The 20,822-nt window shown below is 41.1% G+C and overlaps 1 protein-coding gene across 3 annotated transcripts in view; it reads right to left on the bottom strand.

Annotated features, from left to right (window-relative positions):
• The window catches only part of trappc9 (trafficking protein particle complex subunit 9), a 448,582-nt gene that overhangs the window by 272,459 nt on the left and 155,301 nt on the right, over positions 1–20,822 (bottom strand). For all 3 annotated transcript variants that reach the window (XM_060915374.1, XM_060915376.1, XM_060915375.1), the window contains exon 14: positions 17,730–17,881. In XM_060915374.1, coding sequence (XP_060771357.1) covers positions 17,730–17,881 — 152 coding nt within the window. The remainder of the gene's footprint in view (positions 1–17,729; positions 17,882–20,822) is intronic.

Genomic DNA, 20,822 nt, shown 5'->3' with positions numbered 1-20,822 from the left:
AAATTGATCAAAACAATTCACCAGTTTCCTCACGAGTGACAGAGATTTGTGTCACAATTTTGGTTCTCCATGTCCCGGATGGAGCTCATATGAAAAATACGAGTGGTGTATTTCCCAGTAACACACTCGTGTCTATGTAATAGAACATAACATAAAAAGCAAGTGACAACTTGGGGGGGGGAATAAATAAATAAAAAGGCTAATAAAAAGGATACATCAATGAGAAGCTTGTGAGCACTGAAATGAGTTGAACAGAAGTCCAGTATATTGCCAATATATTTCTGCATGAACAGTCCGAGTTGTAATTATTAAAATTACTGTCTGGGTTCAACAGAATGGCTTCCACACTCATTAATAAGCAGCTCATAAAATAGCACTTGATCCAGCAGGGTTCATGAAATCAATCAATCAATGTGTGCACTGGACATTATCCATTTTATCCTTTTGATTCATTATTTTATTAGAAGTGAGTAAATTAATGCCAATATTTTGGCTAATTCGCTGTTCTCTCCTGTCAAGAAAACCTGCCCACGGTTTGAAGACGACAATCGAGCGAGGACCTGCTACGTTTCTAGCTCACTAAGAATGAAAAATATCGAATAGAAAAAAACAGACAGAAGAAGAAAGAGAAAGGAAATGTTATCATGAAGACACGGCCAAGTTTCACAATTAGCTCAAAAAGAAAGAAGCTTTAAATAGACGGAACATCAAATCACACAGAGACGCAATAAAACAGACTGCGATTCAGCAAACCAACGCAAACGAAAATAAACCGATTCACAGAGAGACGCATCATTCATCAAACTCGCACTCGTTTTACTTGTTTATTAAATGACGGCGTGATGCCATGCGGCGCACAGCCATCAGTGCTCCGCTGTAGTGTGTGAGAGACGACTGGCTGGTGTGGAGACGCACCGAGCTGCACATCGCTCAGCACCATGGACAGGGAAAGAGTGCCATCACAACTGACAATCGTCAAACTGACAACACGGAGGACGTCAAATCACAGACTGTGGCAAGCATGGGTCAGGTCAGAAATACAGAGTGCACGAAAGGTAGACAGGAAAGCAAACAAATGAACAGAGGATGGAGAGACAAGCAGACAGGCAGGATGGATAGACAAGCAGGATGGATAGACAAGCAGACAGGCAGGATGGATACATGCACAGGATGGATAGACAAGCAGACAGGCCGGATGGATAGACACGCAGGATGGATAGACAAGCAGACAGGCCGGATGGATAGACACGCAGGATGGACAGACACGCAGGATGGATAGACACGCAGACAGGCAGGATGGATAGACAAGCAGGATGGATAGACACGCAGACAAGCAGGATGGATACACGCACAGGATGGATAGACACGCAGACAGGCAGGATGGATAGACAAGCAGACAGACAGGATGGATAGACACGCAGACAAGCAGGATGGATACACACAGGATGGATAGACACGCAGACAGGCAGGATGGATAGACAAGCAGGATGGATAGACAGACAGGCAGGATGGATAGACAAGCAGGATGGATAGACATGCAGACAAGCAGGATGGATACACGCACAGGATGGCTAGACACGCAGACAGGCAGGATGGCTAGACAAGCAGGATGGATACACGCGCAGACAGGCAGGATGGATAGACAAGCAGACAGGCAGGATGGATAGACAAGCAGACAGGCAGGATGGATAGACAAGCAGACAGGCAGGATGGATAGACAAGCAGACAGGCAGGATGGACAGACAAGCAGACAGGCAGGATGGATAGGCAGGACAGATAGAGACATGACAGACAGGATGGTTAGACATGACAGACACGACAGACAGACAGGATGGTTAGACAGGATGGATAGACACGCAGGATGGAGAGACAAGCAGGATGGAGAGACACGCAGACAAGCAGGATGGATACATGCACAGGATGGATAGACACGCAGACAGGCAGGATGGATAGACACGCAGACAGGCAGGATGGATAGACACGCAGGACGGACAGACATGCAGGACGGATAGACACGCAGACAGGCAGGATGGATAGACAAGCAGACAGGCAGGATGGAGAGACAGGAGAGATAGAGACATGACAGACAGGATGGTTAGACACGACAGACAGACACGCAGGATGGAGAGACAAGCAGACAGGCAGGATGGAGAGACAAGCAGGATGGATAGACATGCAGACAGGCAGGATGGAGAGACAGGCAGGATGGAGACATGACAGACAGGATGGCTAAACAAGCAGACAGGCAGGATGGATAGACACGACGGACAGACAGACAACAGACAGACAGGATGGATAGACACAATGGACGGACAGAGAATGGACAGATAGGATGGTTAGACAGGGACAGACAGACAGGATGGATAGACAAAGACAGGATGGTTAAACAAGCAGGATGGATAGACATGATAGATGGATGGACAGACAGACAGACAGACAGGATGGATAGACAATGGACAGACAGACATGACAGGATGGTTAGACAGAAAGGAAGGACAGAGTCGATAAAGCCCAGATGCATGAACAGTTCATTAAAGCTATGTTACTCTTCTCCACTCGGAGTTCATTTCACATGGGCGTGGCCTGTCTGACCTTCCCAAAGTTCTGATGAGAGGTGTTAGAATGGAGTTATAACATTTACACACCCACACACACCAGCAGCTTACATTAGGCACTGAGGAATTCCCCGGAGCTGATCTGATTCCAGTGCTGAAGAAGCTGACAAAACACACCAAACATGACTTTGAGTTTTAAAATAAATAAATAAATAAATAAATAAAAACCCACATTGAATTTTTCACAAGAACGTTAAAGTCGCAAAAACGCCTGTATTAATGTTCGTAAATAAGGAGCAGACTGAGTGATGCGCACAGATCCACCACCTCTTGCTGCTTTCGGTCTTTCTTCTCTAGAAAATAAACCCTAATGGGATTCCATGTGGACTCTGTGTGCGCGCGTGTGTGTGTGTGTGTGTGTGTGTGTGTGAGAGAGAGAGAGAACACTCGCACTTAAACATGAGCATTTCACAGCATCCCGAAACATCGCAGCATTTCCTGCTGAGTGCCAAGTGCTCGCCTGACCGTGGAGGCCCGAGCAGTCACGCTGCACTCCACACCCAGAACGCGGCGAGAGGAAGGAAACGGAGTAATGGCAGCACTGCACGGGTCACTGATCATCTCCCGGAGGAGCTGGGCTGTGGCTAGCAGAGACGCTCGACTACAGGACCTGCTCTGCTTCACCGTCCTGCTCTTATCTTACACACGGATTCCACACGCATACATGTCAACCTTTGGTCAATCAAACCTGTATAACCAACCTCCAAAATCCGTATTTCCCTTATAAAATCCGTACAAGATGCAAATTAAAATTTACCTAAAATTTGAATGATAATTAATGATATATCCCAGTTACTTTTTATTCAATATTAATAACAAACCTTCAGAATGAATACAAAGCTCCAATGTTTGACAAAAACACAAAGTGTCACTCTAATGTTCTGAATTGTACTCCATGACAGCTTTAGTGCTCTGCACCAATACCTCACGAGGCTGCATGTCACAGCAAGTGTCTGTGTTGATCTTGCCGGAGTGCCCATTCAGAATCTTTTCAGTCGCTAGTGAAAGTCGCTCAGGTGGAAATACGCGTTTCAAACAAAATGTTACTTCCCGGTTGGCAGGATTCTCGCAATGCGGTGTGCGCATGATCAGAAGTGGAACGAAGTCTTGCTACCACAAGATAACGCGCGATTTCATAAGACTCTTTACTGGCTGTCTGTGGTCTACAGTACATTTGTAAATCTTATGCGCTCTTTTATCATCGTGGGAATTGATTATAGCTCTAAATAAATATTGAAGGTTTTTTTTTAAAGAATCCGTATAACTTTATTTATAGGCCCGTATACTACGTTTATTGAATCAAATCCGTATAAAATACGGACATTCCGTATAGGTTGACATGTATGCGCACGGTGGGAATAATCATGAGAACACAGGAGCGTGAGAACGGAGGTCAGCAACCTCAGGATGTGTGATCATGTACAGGAACACTGTTAATGGACCAGTGTTGTGAGCCAAGTGTGCACAGAGACATGCTGGTCATTCATCTCCACCTTTCTTTATGGACATTCATGTCCATAAAGAAAGGAACCTACACACACACACACACACACACGGCCATGCCAGTAAAGCTTGCTGAATTGAATTGAGAGCAAGTGTGTGTGTGTGTGTGTGTGTGTGTGTGTGTGTGTGTGTGTGTGTGTGTGTGTGTGTGTGTCAGTATGTTTGACATTTTCCTGTGTGAGAAGAACAAGACTCAGATATTTTTCCCTCCATCTCCCTGTTTCTTTTTCATTAGCAGTGCCAACAGGTCAGGAGAGAAATGTGACATGACATTTATAGTCCAGTTCTACTCCGTGTGTGTGTACACACACACACCTTACAAACAGAATACAGTGTGTGTCCAGTAGGTTCTCATGCACTTGTTAATCCAGTCACTACAGCAGTGATGTTTTTATTAACCTGCTCTGGCTAGCCAACACAGCCAGCTAATAATAACAAATAAAACAAGCTAGACAAGTTGGATAATACAATAATTCCAAAAAAGTTGGAACGCTGTGTAAATTGTACATAAAGAAAAGTTAAATTTATATAGCGCCTTTCTCAAAACCCAAGGTCGCTTTACAAACAGGAAAAGGAAAAGAAAAAAAGTCCACCAAATAAAGGTCAGGATGTCATTCCAATGGTGTAGCAGCCACAGTCCCACCAAAACAAGTCCCACACCGCTAGCACAGCCGTCGCCGGGCAACACCACTTGGAACACCGCGCGATGGATCCACAAAGTGAGCACAGACGCACCGCCACAAACAGCACTGGTACGGTACGTCCCAAACCGCCTGCACAGCCGCCGAGCAACATTGCTCGGAACATCACGCCAAGCACTAAAGCACTGCTGCATAGAGCGCTGGACAACCAGGATGTTAAAATGAGCAACGAGCTCACTGCGGTCCACAGCTAGGCGCACAGGCATCACCCACGGCGAACCAAGGCCTGGAGGGAACCGACGCCCAAAACCGGGTCCAGAACTACACCACAACCAGCGGAATACGGTAAATGTGATAATTTGCATCCAAATCATGGAAATCCTATATTTCACTGAAAACAGTACAAAGACCACATATCAAATGCTGAAACTGAGAAATTGTTCTTTTGAAAAATAGATGCTCGTTTTGAATTTGATGTCAGCAACACATTGCAAAGAAGTCAGGACAGGAGCGTGCTTACCACTGTTTTGCATCACCTCTACTTTTAACAACACTCTAAACGTTTGGGAACTGAGGAGACCAATTGCTGTAGTTTGGAAAGAGAAATGTCTCTTCTTCACACATTCTCTGTGCCCATTCTTGCCTGATATATACTATAATTTCAGTTGCTCAACAGTTCGGGGTCTCTTGTCATATTTTGCGCTTCATAATGCACCAAATGTTTTAAATGGGAGACAGGTCTGGACTGCAAGCAGGCCAGTTTAGCACCCAGACTCTTTTATTCTGGAGCCATGCAGTTTTAATATGTGCAGAAAGTGGTTTGGCATTGTCTTGCTGAAAGAAGGAAGGCCTTCCCTGAAAAAGATTTCGTCTGATGGCAGCATATTGCTCTGAAACGGCTTTATATCATTCAGCGTTAATGATGCCTTCCCAGATGTACAAGCTACCCATGTCATGTGCACTAATGCACCCTCATACCATCACAGATGCTGGCTTTTGAACTGTGCGCTGATAACAAGCCGGATGGTCCCTCTCCTCTTTAGACTGGAGGACGTGGTGTCCATGATTTCTAAAAAGAATTTCTACTTTTGATTCGTCAGACCTCGGGACAGTTTTCCACTTCGCCTCAGTCCATCGTAAAAGAGCTCAGGCCCAGAGAAGGCGGCGGTGTTTCTGGATATTGTTTATATCTGGTTTTAACTTGCATTTGTGGATGCAGTAATGAACTGTTTTCACAGACGATGGTTTTCTGAAGTGTTCCTGAACCCATACAGTGATTTCCACTACAGACACGTGTCTGCTTTTAATGCAGTGTTACCTGAGGGCCTGAAGATCACAGGCATCCAGTGTCATTTTTCAGCCTTGTCTCTTGCATACAGAGATTTCTCCAGATTCTCTGAATCTTTTCATGATATTATGGACCATAGATGATGTGATCCACAAATTCTTTGCAGTTTTACATTGAGGACCGTTATTCTTAAATTGTTGCACTGTTTGCCCACGCAGTCTTTCACAGAGCGGTGAACCCCTCACCATCTTTACTTCTAAGAGACTCCACCTCTCTGGGCTGCTCTTTTTATACCCAGTTGTCTTATTGACCTGTTGCTAATTCACCAAATTAGTTTCTTTTCGCATTACACAACTTTTTCAGTCTTTTGTTGCCCCGTCCCAACTTTTCGGAGCATATATTTTTCAAACAACAATAAAAATTTCTTCATTTCAACATTTGATATATGTTGTCTTTGTATTATTTTCAGTGAAATACATGGTTTCCATGATTTGCAAATTATCACATTCTGTTTTTATTTGTGCTTTACACAGTGTCCCAACTTTTGGAATTGGGGTAATTCTTTGAGTAATGATAGACAATACGTACACCAGCTAATGTCAGAGAACCATTAAAGCACAGGTGAGGGGTGAGATGGACAAATAAAAAAAAAAATTCAAGAAAAGAAAAATAATTAAATATTTAAAGGACTAACAGACCTGATAACGTTGAGCCAATTGGTAGGTGAATATTGAATGATTGACGGTTTTAATGATGATAATCAGACAGTGACTAAATTAACAGTTCGTCAGCCATCAGTCTGAGCAGCAGATTGATTTCTCGTGAAAACGTGCTGGATGTGCTTTGCTGTGTTCAGTCAAGGGGAAGAACTCAATTCTCTTCTGCAGGGTTGACATGTCTGCTCTTTATTATAAAACTTATCTTCATGTTTTTTGTGTTCCATCTTATATTAACTTATTTTACTTTATGTTGCTTTATGCATACATTAAATTATGTTTCTGTACTTTAAATTATTTGACTTTACACTACCGTTCAAAAGTTTGGGGTCACCCAGACAATTTTGTGTTTTCCATGAAAAGTCACACTTTTATTCACCACCATAAGTTGTAAAATGAATAGAAAATATAGTCAAGACATTTTTCTGGCCATTTTGAACATTTAATCGACCCCACAAATGTGATGCTCCAGAAACTCAATCTGCTCAAAGGAAGGTCAGTTTTATAGCTTCTCTAAAGAGCTCAACTGTTTTCAGCTGTGCTAACATGATTGTACAAGGGTTTTCTAATCATCCATTAGCCTTCTGAGGCAATGAGCAAACACACTGTACCATTAGAACACTGGAGTGAGAGTTGCTGGAAATGGGCCTCTATACACCTATGGAGATATTGCACCAAAAACCAGACATTTGCAGCTAGAATAGTCATTTACCACATTAGCAATGTATAGAGTGGATTTCTGATTAGTTTAAAGTGATGTTCATTGAAAAGAACAGTGCTTTTCTTTCAAAAATAAGGACATTTCAAAGCGACCCCAAACTTTTGAACGGTAGTGTACATTACATTGTTACTTTACCTTATGTTTCTGTACTTTACATTATTTGACTTCACATTATGTTACATTATTTTACATGTCATTAGTTGACTTTATTTTCCATTATTTGCTTTAACTTGCATTATTTTAGCTTACGTTGTGTTTCTGTACTTTACTTAACATTGTTATTTGACATTTTTACCTTCTGTTATATTACTTTACCTTATATTACATTAGCTAACTTTATATTACTTTCCATTAGGTTACTTTAACTCACATTACATTATGTTTCCGTACTTTACATAACGTTATGTTTCTGTACTAAACATTACGTCATCTGAATTTACTTCACATTATGTTTCTTTAACTTGCATTACATTGGTACTTTATATTCTTTTACGGCATGTTCCTGTACTTTACATTACATTATGTTTCGTTACTTTACTTTTTTTTTTTTACCTTGCGTTATGTTACTTTACCTTAGATTACATTAGCTAACTTTATATTACTTTCCATTAGGTTACTTTAACTTACATTATATTGGTACTTGACATTGTTACGTTGTTTCTGTACTTAACATTACATTATTTGACTTTACTTCACATTGTTACTTTACCTTACATTATGTTACTTTAACTTGCATGACATTATTTGACTTTACATTACACTGGTACTTTACATTATGTTACGTCGTTTCTGTACTTTACGTTGTTACTTGACATTGTTTCTGTATTTAACATTACATTATTTGACATTAGCTAACTTTATATATTACTTTCCATTATGTTACTTTAACTTGCATTACTTGACTTTCCATTTCTTCACATTATTTTACCTTGCATTACATTACACGACTTTACATTATGTTATTTTACTTGACTTTGTCCTGCTCTCTCCATCCTGATGCCCGACTTCTAGCTGGAGTTCTCTTGTGGAGGATGGTCCCACCTGAACAGCCGAAAGATAGCCGTCTTCGAAGTGTTTGGACACTTAATACAAATACTTGTGCCATGATAGCTTTTGGACTGCAGTTGCCACGAAGAGTTTTGCACTCAAGTCTCCATCAGTAAGCAGCTGCATAACTTGAACAAAATTTACTTTATCATTTCCTGGTTAAACAATTACACTTTCTGCCTATACCTAGGCGTATCAGACTCTTGCTGGCCGTGCTGTGAAAATTCTCCATGCAGACGCTCATCCAAGTTTCAAAATCTGTCATTGCTTAACTCTTGAATATTTTCTATTGTGAATACGCTCATTAAAAAGCTTATAATCTCTGCTTTCCAAAGAAATGTATCTGGTTAAGATCTGTTCGGTACTTTGGGAGTAACGGCAAATTGAAGTCGGTACAACAGAGTAAAAACTCTGCTCGTGTGACGTCGGGAAACTGCCGGTGCTTTTCTTTTTGAGGTCACAGAAAAGCGCTCAGGCTCTCTCTTCTGATCAGTTTCCCTCTGGATTACTCGTGAATATCAATCAGATAACTTTTATAGGGATGTTCTCTCGCTCTCACTGTTTCTGATGATGGATTCAGCAAAATTTTCCATCGGCTAGTTTTAACGTTGTGCTTCACGGGAGACTTTGAAGTGAGTTTTCATAGCTTTACCTACTTTTTTTTTCAAATCAAACGGATTCACGTAAACAAATAACTATTTTAGAATATAACTAGAGTTGTTTTGACGAAAAACGCTGACATCTTGGAGATCAGAGTGAGATTTTAAAAAACCGAAAGTCAGAAACACGAGTGTCGATTTCAGTTCAGTTAATGTGAATTGATTACTGGATGTGGATTACACAGTTTTTTTCGAGGTTCGCCTTGAAAGCTGTGAATATTAATCGAAATAATCATTTATATTCTTTCATATAAACACTAGTAGGCCCAACTGAGAAATATAAAAGGTTTACAGAGCACAAAGAGGGGATTAGAAATATTCTTTTATTTTGATAAATGGTCGATGTAAATGACATTCAATGCTTATTTATGCCTATTTTATAATTAACATTGATTTCTCCTTCTTTGTGATGTATAAATGAGGGTTGAGATCAGATTTATCTTGCACAAATAAAGCCATTTGGTGAAACTCTGAAGAGAGTTTATCGATTTAACAGTTTTATGAAACCTAATTAGTATAATTAATACTAATTTGCATGATTTATATTTACTAATTTTTCAAACTTTGTACTCAGTATACAGCCATCTATGTTCCTGCCAATTTCCATGTAAATATCTTGAAAAATAGAAAAAGGTATCAAGAAAAAAAAACCTTTGATCTCATTGGTTCATGAGGCCCATGATGAACCATGTGACCCTCATACAGAATATTACGGCAGTTTTCTAAAAATTAAGCTGTTTTCTCAAATCTTTGATTCGTAATATCTCAAGAACGGATAAACATGTTAATTCTGTAAAAAGTATATTGTTCTGCATTCAGTGAGACCAGTTTCAAGCAATCTGGATTGAATTTTCATCCGATATGCCGACTATACAGCACACAGCTAGAGAAGGGAGTTATTTATAATCATGCTATCTATTCTCACCCAGATGAGAATGGGTTCCCTTTTGAGTCTGGTTCCTCTCAAGGTTTCTTCCTCATGTTGTCTCCGAGTTTTTCCCTCACCACCATCACCTCAGGCTTGCTCACTCGGAATAAATTCATAAATATGTTTAGAATTTATAAACGGAATGTACGTTTCTGTCTAGCTGCTTTGAGACAATATCTTCTGTTAAAAGGGCTTTACAAATAAGACGGATTTCATTTTACTTTACATTATTTTCCTTGACATTTTCATGACGTTACATTACGGAACTTTGTTACTTAACCGCTCATGACTTTGCAGTACATTACTTCACATGATCCAAGTTAGTTGTGATCCACTAACCTAATTAGATAAGCAGTGTTCCAACAATGCTGATATTTACAACAGCAGCACTGGGATATTTCACTGTGTGTGTGTGTGTGTGTGTGTGTGTGTGTGTGTGTGTGTGTGTGTGTGTGTGTGTGTGTGTGTGTGCGTGTGTGTGTGCGTGCGCACGTGCGTGCACAACCTCAAATTCCAATTGAAACGGCTACAATACTCACTTCGACTGTTGGTGCACTTTATTTCCTGTCCTTAGCTTACCTCACTTTACATCATGTTAAACGGCACTTTACTTCACTGTTATTTCACTTCACATTTTTGGTGGGTCATTTTACTTGTTAACAGTGTGTTACTTTGTCACTTCACTTTCTTACCGTACTTTACTTCACATTTTGGTGTCATTTTACTTTGTTACTTCAATTGACTTGGCTACTTTACAGTGTTCGTTAATTTGCGCCACTTCAGTTTGCGTCACTTCACTTTGTTACTGCAGGTCACTTCACGTCACTTCACTTTGTTACTGCAGGTCACTTCACTTCAGTTTGCGTCACTTTACTGTTACTGCAGGTCACTTCACTTCACTTTGTCACTTCACTTCACTTTGTTACTGTAGGTCACTTCACTTCAGTTTGCGTCACTTCACTTTGTTACTGTAGGTCACTTCACTTCAGTTTGCGTCACTTCACTTTGTTACTGCAGGTCACTTCACTTCAGTTTGCGTCACTTCACTTCAGTTTGCGTCACTTCACTTCAGTTTGCGTCACTTCACTTCAGTTTGTTACTGTAGGTCACTTCACTTTGCGTCACTTCACTTCAGTTTGTTACTGTAGGTCACTTCACTTCAGTTTGCGTCACTTCACTTCAGTTTGCGTCACTTCACTTTGTTACTGTAGGTCACTTCACTTCACTTTGTTACTGTAGGTCACTTCACTTCACTTTGTTACTGTAGGTCACTTCACTTCAGTTTGCGTCACTTCACTTTGTTACTGCAGGTCACTTCACTTCAGTTTGCGTCACTTCACTTTGTTACTGCAGGTCACTTCACTTCAGTTTGCGTCACTTCACTTCAGTTTGCGTCACTTCACTTCAGTTTGTTACTGTAGGTCACTTCACTTTGCGTCACTTCACTTCACTTTGCGTCACTTCACTTCAGTTTGCGTCACTTCACTTCAGTTTGCGTCACTTCACTTCAGTTTGTTACTGTAGGTCACTTCACTTTGCGTCACTTCACTTCACTTTGTTACTGCAGGTCACTTCACTTCAGTTTGCGTCACTTCACTTTGTTACTGTAGGTCACTTCACTTCACTTTGTTACTGCAGGTCACTTCACTTCAGTTTGCGTCACTTCACTTCAGTTTGTTACTGTAGGTCACTTCACTTTGCGTCACTTCACTTCACTTTGCGTCACTTCACTTCAGTTTGCGTCACTTCACTTCAGTTTGCGTCACTTCACTTCAGTTTGCGTCACTTCACTTCAGTTTGTTACTGTAGGTCACTTCACTTTGCGTCACTTCACTTCACTTTGTTACTGCAGGTCACTTCACTTCAGTTTGCGTCACTTCACTTTGTTACTGTAGGTCACTTCACTTCACTTTGTTACTGCAGGTCACTTCACTTCAGTTTGCGTCACTTCACTTTGTTACTGCAGGTCACTTCACTTCAGTTTGCGTCACTTCACTTTGTTACTGCAGGTCACTTCACTTCAGTTTGCGTCACTTCACTTTGTTACTGCAGGTCACTTCACTTCAGTTTGCGTCACTTCACTTTGTTACTGCAGGTCACTTCACTTCAGTTTGCGTCACTTCACTTCAGTTTGCGTCACTTCACTTCAGTTTGCGTCACTTCACTTTGTTACTGCAGGTCACTTCACTTCAGTTCGCGTCACTTCACTGTTACTGCAGGTCACTTCACTTCAGTTCGCGTCACTTCACTTTGTTACTGCAGGTCACTTCACTTCAGTTCGCGTCACTTCACTTTGTTACTGCAGGTCACTTCACTTCAGTTTGCGTCACTTCACTTTGTTACTGCAGGTCACTTCACTTCAGTTTGCGTCACTTCACTTCAGTTTGCGTCACTTCACTTCAGTTTGCGTCACTTCACTTCAGTTTGTTACTGCAGGTCACTTCACTTCAGTTTGCGTCACTTTACTGTTACTGCAGGTCACTTCACTTTGTCACTTCACTTCACTTTGTTACTGCAGGTCACTTCACTTCAGTTCGCGTCACTTCACTTTGTTACTGTAGGTCACTTCACTTCAGTTCGCGTCACTTCACTTTGTTACTGCAGGTCACTTCACTTCAGTTTGCGTCACTTTACTGTTACTGCAGGTCACTTCACTTTGTCACTTCACTTCACTTTGTTACTGCAGGTCACTTCACTTCAGTTCGCGTCACTTCACTTTGTTACTGCAGGTCACTTCACTTCAGTTCGCGTCACTTCACTTTGTTACTGCAGGTCACTTCACTTCAGTTTGCGTCACTTTACTGTTACTGCAGGTCACTTCACTTTGTCACTTCACTTCACTTTGTTACTGCAGGTCACTTCACTTCACTTTGTCACTTCACTTCACTTTGTTACTGTAGGTCACTTCACTTCAGTTCGCGTCACTTCACTTTGTTACTGCAGGTCACTTCACTTCAGTTCGCGTCACTTCACTTTGTTACTGCAGGTCACTTCACTTCAGTTTGCGTCACTTCACTTCACTTTGCGTCACTTCACTTCAGTTTGTTACTGTAGGTCACTTCACTTTGCGTCACTTCACTTCACTTTGCGTCACTTCACTTCACTTTGCGTCACTTCACTTCACTTTGCGTCACTTCACTTCACTTTGCGTCACTTCACTTCACTTTGCGTCACTTCACTTTGTTACTGTAGGTCACTTCAGTTTGCGTCACTTCACTTCACTTTGTTACTGTAGGTCACTTCAGTTTGCGTCACTTCACTTCAGTTTGTTACTGTAGGTCACTTCAGTTTGCGTCACTTCACTTCAGTTTGCGTCACTTCACTTCACTTTGCGTCACTTCACTTCACTTTGCGTCACTTCACTTCACGTCACTTCACTTCACTTTGTTACTGTAGGTCACTTCAGTTTGCGTCACTTCACTTCACTTTGTTACTGTAGGTCACTTCAGTTTGCGTCACTTCACTTCAGTTTGCGTCACTTCACTTCAGTTTGCGTCACTTCACTTCAGTTTGCGTCACTTCACTTCAGTTTGCGTCACTTCACTTCAGTTTGTTACTGTAGGTCACTTCACTTTGCGTCACTTCACTTCAGTTTGTTACTGTAGGTCACTTCACTTCACTTTGTTACTGCAGGTCACTTCACTTCGTTACTGCAGGTCACTTCACTTCAGTTTGCGTCACTTCACTTTGTTACTGCAGGTCACTTCAGTTTGCGTCACTTCACTTTGTTACTGTAGGTCACTTCACTTCACTTTGTTACTGCAGGTCACTTCACTTCGTTACTGCAGGTCACTTCACTTCAGTTTGCGTCACTTCACTTTGTTACTGCAGGTCACTTCAGTTTGCGTCACTTCACTTCACTTTGTTACTGTAGGTCACTTCAGTTTGCGTCACTTCACTTCACTTTGTTACTGTAGGTCACTTCAGTTTGCGTCACTTCACTTCGTTACTGTAGGTCACTTCAGTTTGCGTCACTTCACTTCAGTTTGCGTCACTTCACTTCAGTTTGCGTCACTTCACTTCAGTTTGCGTCACTTCACTTCAGTTTGTTACTGTACGTCACTTCACTTTGCGTCACTTCACTTCAGTTTGTTACTGTAGGTCACTTCACTTCAGTTTGCGTCACTTCACTTTGTTACTGCAGGTCACTTCACTTCAGTTTGTTACTGTACGTCACTTCACTTTGCGTCACTTCACTTCACTTTGTTACTGCAGGTCACTTCACTTCAGTTTGCGTCACTTCACTTTGTTACTGCAGGTCACTTCACTTCAGTTTGTTACTGTAGGTCACTTCACTTCAGTTTGCGTCACTTCACTTTGTTACTGCAGGTCACTTCACTTCAGTTTGTCACTTCACTTCAGTTTGTCACTTCACTTCAGTTTGTCACTTCACTTCAGTTCAGTTTGTTACTGTAGGTCACTTCACTTCGGTTTGCGTCACTTCACTGCGTTACTGTAGGTCACTTCACTGCGTTACTGTAGGTCACTTCACTTCAGTTTGTCACTTCACTTCACTGTTACTGCAGGTCACTTCACTTCAGTTCGCGTCACTTCACTTTGTTACTGCAGGTCACTTCACTTCACTTTGCGTCACTTCACTTCAGTTTGCGTCACTTCACTTCAGTTTGCGTCACTTCACTTCAGTTTGCGTCACTTCACTTCAGTTTGTTACTGTAGGTCACTTCACTTTGCGTCACTTCACTTCAGTTTGCGTCACTTCACTTCAGTTTGCGTCACTTCACTTCAGTTTGTTACTGTAGGTCACTTCACTTCAGTTTGCGTCACTTCACTTCAGTTTGCGTCACTTCACTTTGTTACTGTAGGTCACTTCACTTTGTTACTGCAGGTCACTTCACTTCAGTTTGTCACTTCACTTCAGTTTGTCACTTCACTTCAGTTCAGTTTGTTACTATAGGTCACTTCACTTCGGTTTGCGCCACTTCACTTCAGTTTGCGTCACTTCACTTTGTTACTGTAGGTCACTTCACTTCAGTTTGCGTCACTTCACTTTGTTACTGTAGGTCACTTCACTTCAGTTTGCGTCACTTCACTTCAGTTTGCGTCACTTCACTTCAGTTTGCGTCACTTCACTTTGTTACTGTAGGTCACTTCACTTCAGTTTGCGTCACTTCACTTCAGTTTGCGTCACTTCACTTCAGTTTGCGTCACTTCACTTCAGTTTGCGTCACTTCACTTCACTTTGCGTCACTTCACTTCACTTTGCGTCACTTCACTTTGTTACTGTAGGTCACTTCAGTTTGCGTCACTTCACTTCACTTTGTTACTGTAGGTCACTTCAGTTTGCGTCACTTCACTTCAGTTTGTTACTGTAGGTCACTTCAGTTTGCGTCACTTCACTTCACTTTGCGTCACTTCACTTTGCGTCACTTCACTTCACTTTGCGTCACTTCACTTCACGTCACTTCACTTCACTTTGTTACTGTAGGTCACTTCAGTTTGCGTCACTTCACTTCACTTTGTTACTGTAGGTCACTTCAGTTTGCGTCACTTCACTTCAGTTTGCGTCACTTCACTTCAGTTTGCGTCACTTCACTGTTACTGTAGGTCACTTCACTTCAGTTTGCGTCACTTCACTTTGTTACTGTAGGTCACTTCACTTCAGTTTGCGTCACTTCACTTTGTTACTGTAGGTCACTTCAGTTTGCGTCACTTCACTTCAGTTTCTTACTGTAGGTCACTTCACTTCAGTTTGTGTCACTTCACTTTGTTACTGTAGGTCACCTCACTTTACTATGTTACTTTGTCACTTCACATTTTGGAATGTTATTTCACTTTTGTTTGTTACTTTAGGTCACATTTTGGTACGTCATTTTACTTTGTTACTTTACAGTGTTGGCTAATTTATGTCACTTCAATTTACTTTGTTACTGCAGGTCACTTCACTTCAGTTTGTCACTTCACTTCAGTTTGTCACTTCACTTCAGTTCAGTTTGTTACTATAGGTCACTTCACTTCGGTTTGCGCCACTTCACTTCAGTTTGCGTCACTTCACTTTGTTACTGTAGGTCACTTCACTTCAGTTTGCGTCACTTCACTTTGTTACTGTAGGTCACTTCACTTCAGTTTGCGTCACTTCACTTCAGTTTGCGTCACTTCACTTCAGTTTGCGTCACTTCACTTCAGTTTGCGTCACTTCACTTCAGTTTGCGTCACTTCACTTCAGTTTGCGTCACTTCACTGTTACTGTAGGTCACTTCACTTCAGTTTGCGTCACTTCACTTTGTTACTGTAGGTCACTTCACTTCAGTTTGCGTCACTTCACTTTGTTACTGTAGGTCACTTCAGTTTGCGTCACTTCACTTCAGTTTCTTACTGTAGGTCACTTCACTTCAGTTTGTGTCACTTCACTTTGTTACTGTAGGTCACCTCACTTTACTATGTTACTTTGTCACTTCACATTTTGGAATGTTATTTCACTTTTGTTTGTTACTTTAGGTCACATTTTGGTACGTCATTTTACTTTGTTACTTTACAGTGTTGGCTAATTTATGTCACTTCAATTTACTTTGTTACTGTAGGTCACTTGACTTCACTTTAGTGACTTTACAGTTTTTATGACTTTATTTCACTTCACATTTTGGTTTGTCACTTTACTTTGTTACTTTACATTATGGTCACCATGTTACTTCATATCACTACTTCACTTTAATTTGTCACTTTTGCTTGTTACAATACTTTGTCACTTTATGTTTCTTCATTTTACTTTGTTACTTTATGTCACTCCTTCACTTTATATAACTTCACAGTGAACAGGTGTAAAAGGCCTGAGGCAGATGAAGACTTGGCCTGTTTTTCTCACACCCTCACTACAGTAACTTGAGTAGTTTGATGATTGATGTTTTCAACACAAGTTCTTAAAGAATCTGACCAGAGGACCTCAAGGGGAAAAGTCTGAATATATCGGATTCAAGTGATGAAATAAAAATTACACGATACAACCAAATCTCTCACAGCGTTTATCACCAGTGAGAATGAGTGGCCACTGCTGGGCATGCCCAGTCTTTATTTTATTGCAGGTTGCCATGGTTACAGTGTTAGCGCCAGGCTAGTGAGGGCCGGTCACACAAACAATACAGACAGCGACATAATCGCACATTTCACACCAAATCAGACATCTTCCTCCATGTTGCTAATGAGATCATTATTCTGACAGCAAACGAGTTCTTTTTAATTTTTCTTTCAAATTAAAAATAAAATGTTTATCATTCCAAAGACACGGTCCTTATTCTCCCCGCTCTGTAATCTGTGATTTATTAGAAGAAAATTGACTCATTAACAAGTCTAACAGGTACGGGCCAGCTGCTGATCCTCACATCAAAGCGCACAGGGCGCGCACGCACACACACCGGAGTAGTGACCCCAGTCAAAGCACTCGGTCACCTCACTTCTACTTAGTCTGGTTTCCAAGGCAACTTCAAAAGACCAAGGTGCAGTGTGTGTGGACGGTGTGTGTGTGTGATTAGAGTGAGCCTGGCGAGATCCGTAGCTCTAACGGATTTCATAAGAAATATTCAGTCTGGGATTACAAAACACACTCACAGGTGCAGGGGGACCAACATTTTTTATATATATATGCGTGCATGCGTGTACCTTTAGAAGAGAGTGTTCTAGAAGACAGCTCCAGTGTGTTTAAACTCTCAGAGCCAATGTTCTCCAGTGTGATGGTGATCTGCTGAGTTTCTCCATTAAACAGCTGCAGAGACACACTGCTGGACAGATCCTCAGCACCTACACGTGCACATCTGCACACACACATTTTTTTTATACAGCGGTGCTTGAAAGTTTGTGAACCCTTTAGAATTTTCTATATTTCTGCATAAATATGACCTAAAGCATCATCAGATTTTCACACAAGTCCTAAAAGTAGATAAAGAGAACCCAGTTAAACAAATGAGACGAAAATATTATACTTGGTCATTTGTTTATTGAGGAAAATGATCCAATATTACATATCTGTGAGTGGCAAAAGTATGTGAACCTGTAGGATTAGCAGTTAATTTGAAGGTGAAATTAGAGTCAGGTGTTTTCAATCAATGGGATGACAATCAGGTGTGAGTGGGCACCCTGTTTTATTTAAAGAACAGGGATCTATCAAAGTCTGACCTTCACAACACATGTTTGTGGAAGTGCATCATGGCACGAACAAAGGAGATTTCTGAGAACCTCAGAAAAAGCGTTGTTGATGCTCATCAGGCTGGAAAAGGTTACAAAACCATCTCTAAAGAGTTTGGACTCCACCAATCTACAGTCAGACAGATTGTGTACAAATGGAGGAAATTCAAGACCATTGTTACCCTCCCCAGGAGTGGTCGACCAACAAAGATCACTCCAAGAGCAAGGCGTGTAATAGCCGGCGAGGTCACAAAGGACCCCAGGGTAACTTCTAAGCAACTGAAGGCCTCTCTCACATTGGCTAAATGTTAATGTTCATGAGTCCACCATCAGGAGAACACTGAACAACAATGGTGTGCATGGCAGGGTTGCAAGGAGAAAGCCACTGCTCTCCAAAAAGAACATTGCTGCTTGTCTGCAGTTTGCTAAAGATCACGTGGACAAGCCAGAAGGCTATTGGAAAAATGTTTTGTAGATACAAGAGACCAAAATAGAACTTTTTGGTTTAAATGAAAAGCGTTATGTTTGGAGAAAGGAAAAACACTGCATTCTAGCATAAGAACCTTATCCCATCTGTGAAACATGGTGGTGGTAGTATCATGGTTTGGGCCTGTTTTGCTGCATCTGGGCCAGGACGGCTTGCCATCATTGATGGAACAATGAATTCTGAATTATACCAGCGAATTCTAAAGGAAAATGTCAGGACATCTGTCCATGAACTGAATCTCAAGAGAAGGTGGGTCATGTAGCAAGACAACGACCCTAAGCACACAAGTCGTTCTACCAAAGAATGGTTAAAGAAGAAGAAAGTGAATGTTTTGGAATGGCCAAATCAAAGTCCTGACCTTAATCCAATGGAAATGTTGTGGAAGGACCTGAAGCGAGCAGTTCATGTGAGGAAACCCACCAACATCCCAGAGCTGAAGCTGTTCTGTACGGAGGAACGGGCTAAAATTCCTCCAAGCCGGTGTGCAGGACTGATCAACAGTTACTGGAAACATTTAGTTGCAGTTATTGCTGCACAAGGGGGTCACACCAGATACTGAAAGCAAAAGTTCACATACTTTTGCCACTCACGGATATGTAATATTGGATCATTTTCCTCAATAAATAAATGACCAAGTATAATATTTTTGTCTCATTTGTTTAACTGGGTTCTCTTTATCTACTTTTAGGACTTGTGTGAAAATCTGATGTTTTAGGTCATATTTAGGCCACACCAATTCGATTAGTTGGTTCTCGGAATCGCCGCTTGAAAATGCAAAATGAAAAAAAAAAAAAATCTAAATCGACTGCAGGTTGAGGTCACGTGACGTCGAAAACCAATCAAATCGCCCCTTTTACTTTCGATAAAGACTTGTGGAAGAAACATGGCTGTGGAGGGGAGTCCTGTAAAGCCTGTTTGTGATTGTTAGGATATTCAGTGAACAGAAGTGTAAAATCTTTGACAGGTGTGTCGAAATTCAAGAGGGGGAAACTTTGCACAGTTGTACTCAAGATGCCGTGAGCTTGTTACCCTGCGATGTGCCAACTTGGACTACAACTCTGTGGAGGTGGGTTTGATTTATATATTTCATTGATTGATGTGAGGGGCAAACAAAAAATCATTCTAAGTATTTAGCCATCAGAAGTAGCCTACTCCTGGTCAAATCTTTTTTTTTCTGCGCATTGTACTGTAGATGTTCAACTGACTGTAATTCAATCGTTTATTTAGCCTATCTGTTAAGTGGTTTGCCTGATAAAAGATGTGCAGCCAGAGCTCGCCCTTAATGCATATGGGTGGAAATAAGATAAGCTATTAAAAGAGCCATATGAAATGTATAAAAATAATGTCTTTGTTTTGTTTCTCTATGATGAAAGCCCTCTATTTCCACCGCTAATTTTACCAATCAGGGCATTTTTTTTTATTTTCATTTCGCGCGCTCGCTTCATATTTTTCCTGAAAAAAAATCCAAGAACCAACTAATTAAATTGGTGTGGCCTTATGCAGAAATATAGAAAATTCTAAAGGGTTCACAAACTTTCACACACGTATATTTTATATATCTGTACACACACACACACACACACACACACACAGCTCTGTCCTCAAATGCTCCGTCCTACCCCAATGTCCCCTTCATTCAAATGTGAAGCATGAATAAAGAATTACTGACATTAAAATTAATATTAATCTAATCTAATATTAACGCTCATTTTATATAAGCCCTCAAATGACTTTGTCCTGAGCATCGGGCACCAGTTCCCGCCCCTGACATCACCACAGCCAATCAGAACACAGGACACTGATTTTTTTTTTTTAGGAGAACATGCAGGAGCTCAACATCAAATTGAACAACTTCCTGTCCTTTGTGTTCGAAGTTTCCAGAGGTGGAGATGTCAGGTTTTAATTATTCATCCGCATAACGAACACTAACACACACAGGACAAATCCATTAGTCTCTGTCTCTGTACATGAAGACACTGGCAGTAAAGTGTAGCGGGGATGAGGACACTCTTTCTACAGTTTCACTTGAGTCTGAAAACGTCCTACTGCAGAAACTAAAGCTCTCCTTGTTCTAGTCTTTGGTT

This window comes from Neoarius graeffei, chromosome 2 (genome assembly GCF_027579695.1).
Source record: "Neoarius graeffei isolate fNeoGra1 chromosome 2, fNeoGra1.pri, whole genome shotgun sequence".
Lineage (NCBI taxonomy): Eukaryota > Metazoa > Chordata > Actinopteri > Siluriformes > Ariidae > Neoarius > Neoarius graeffei.
Note: the sequence above shows the minus strand (reverse complement) of the source record. Positions and strands in the feature narration are given on the sequence as shown.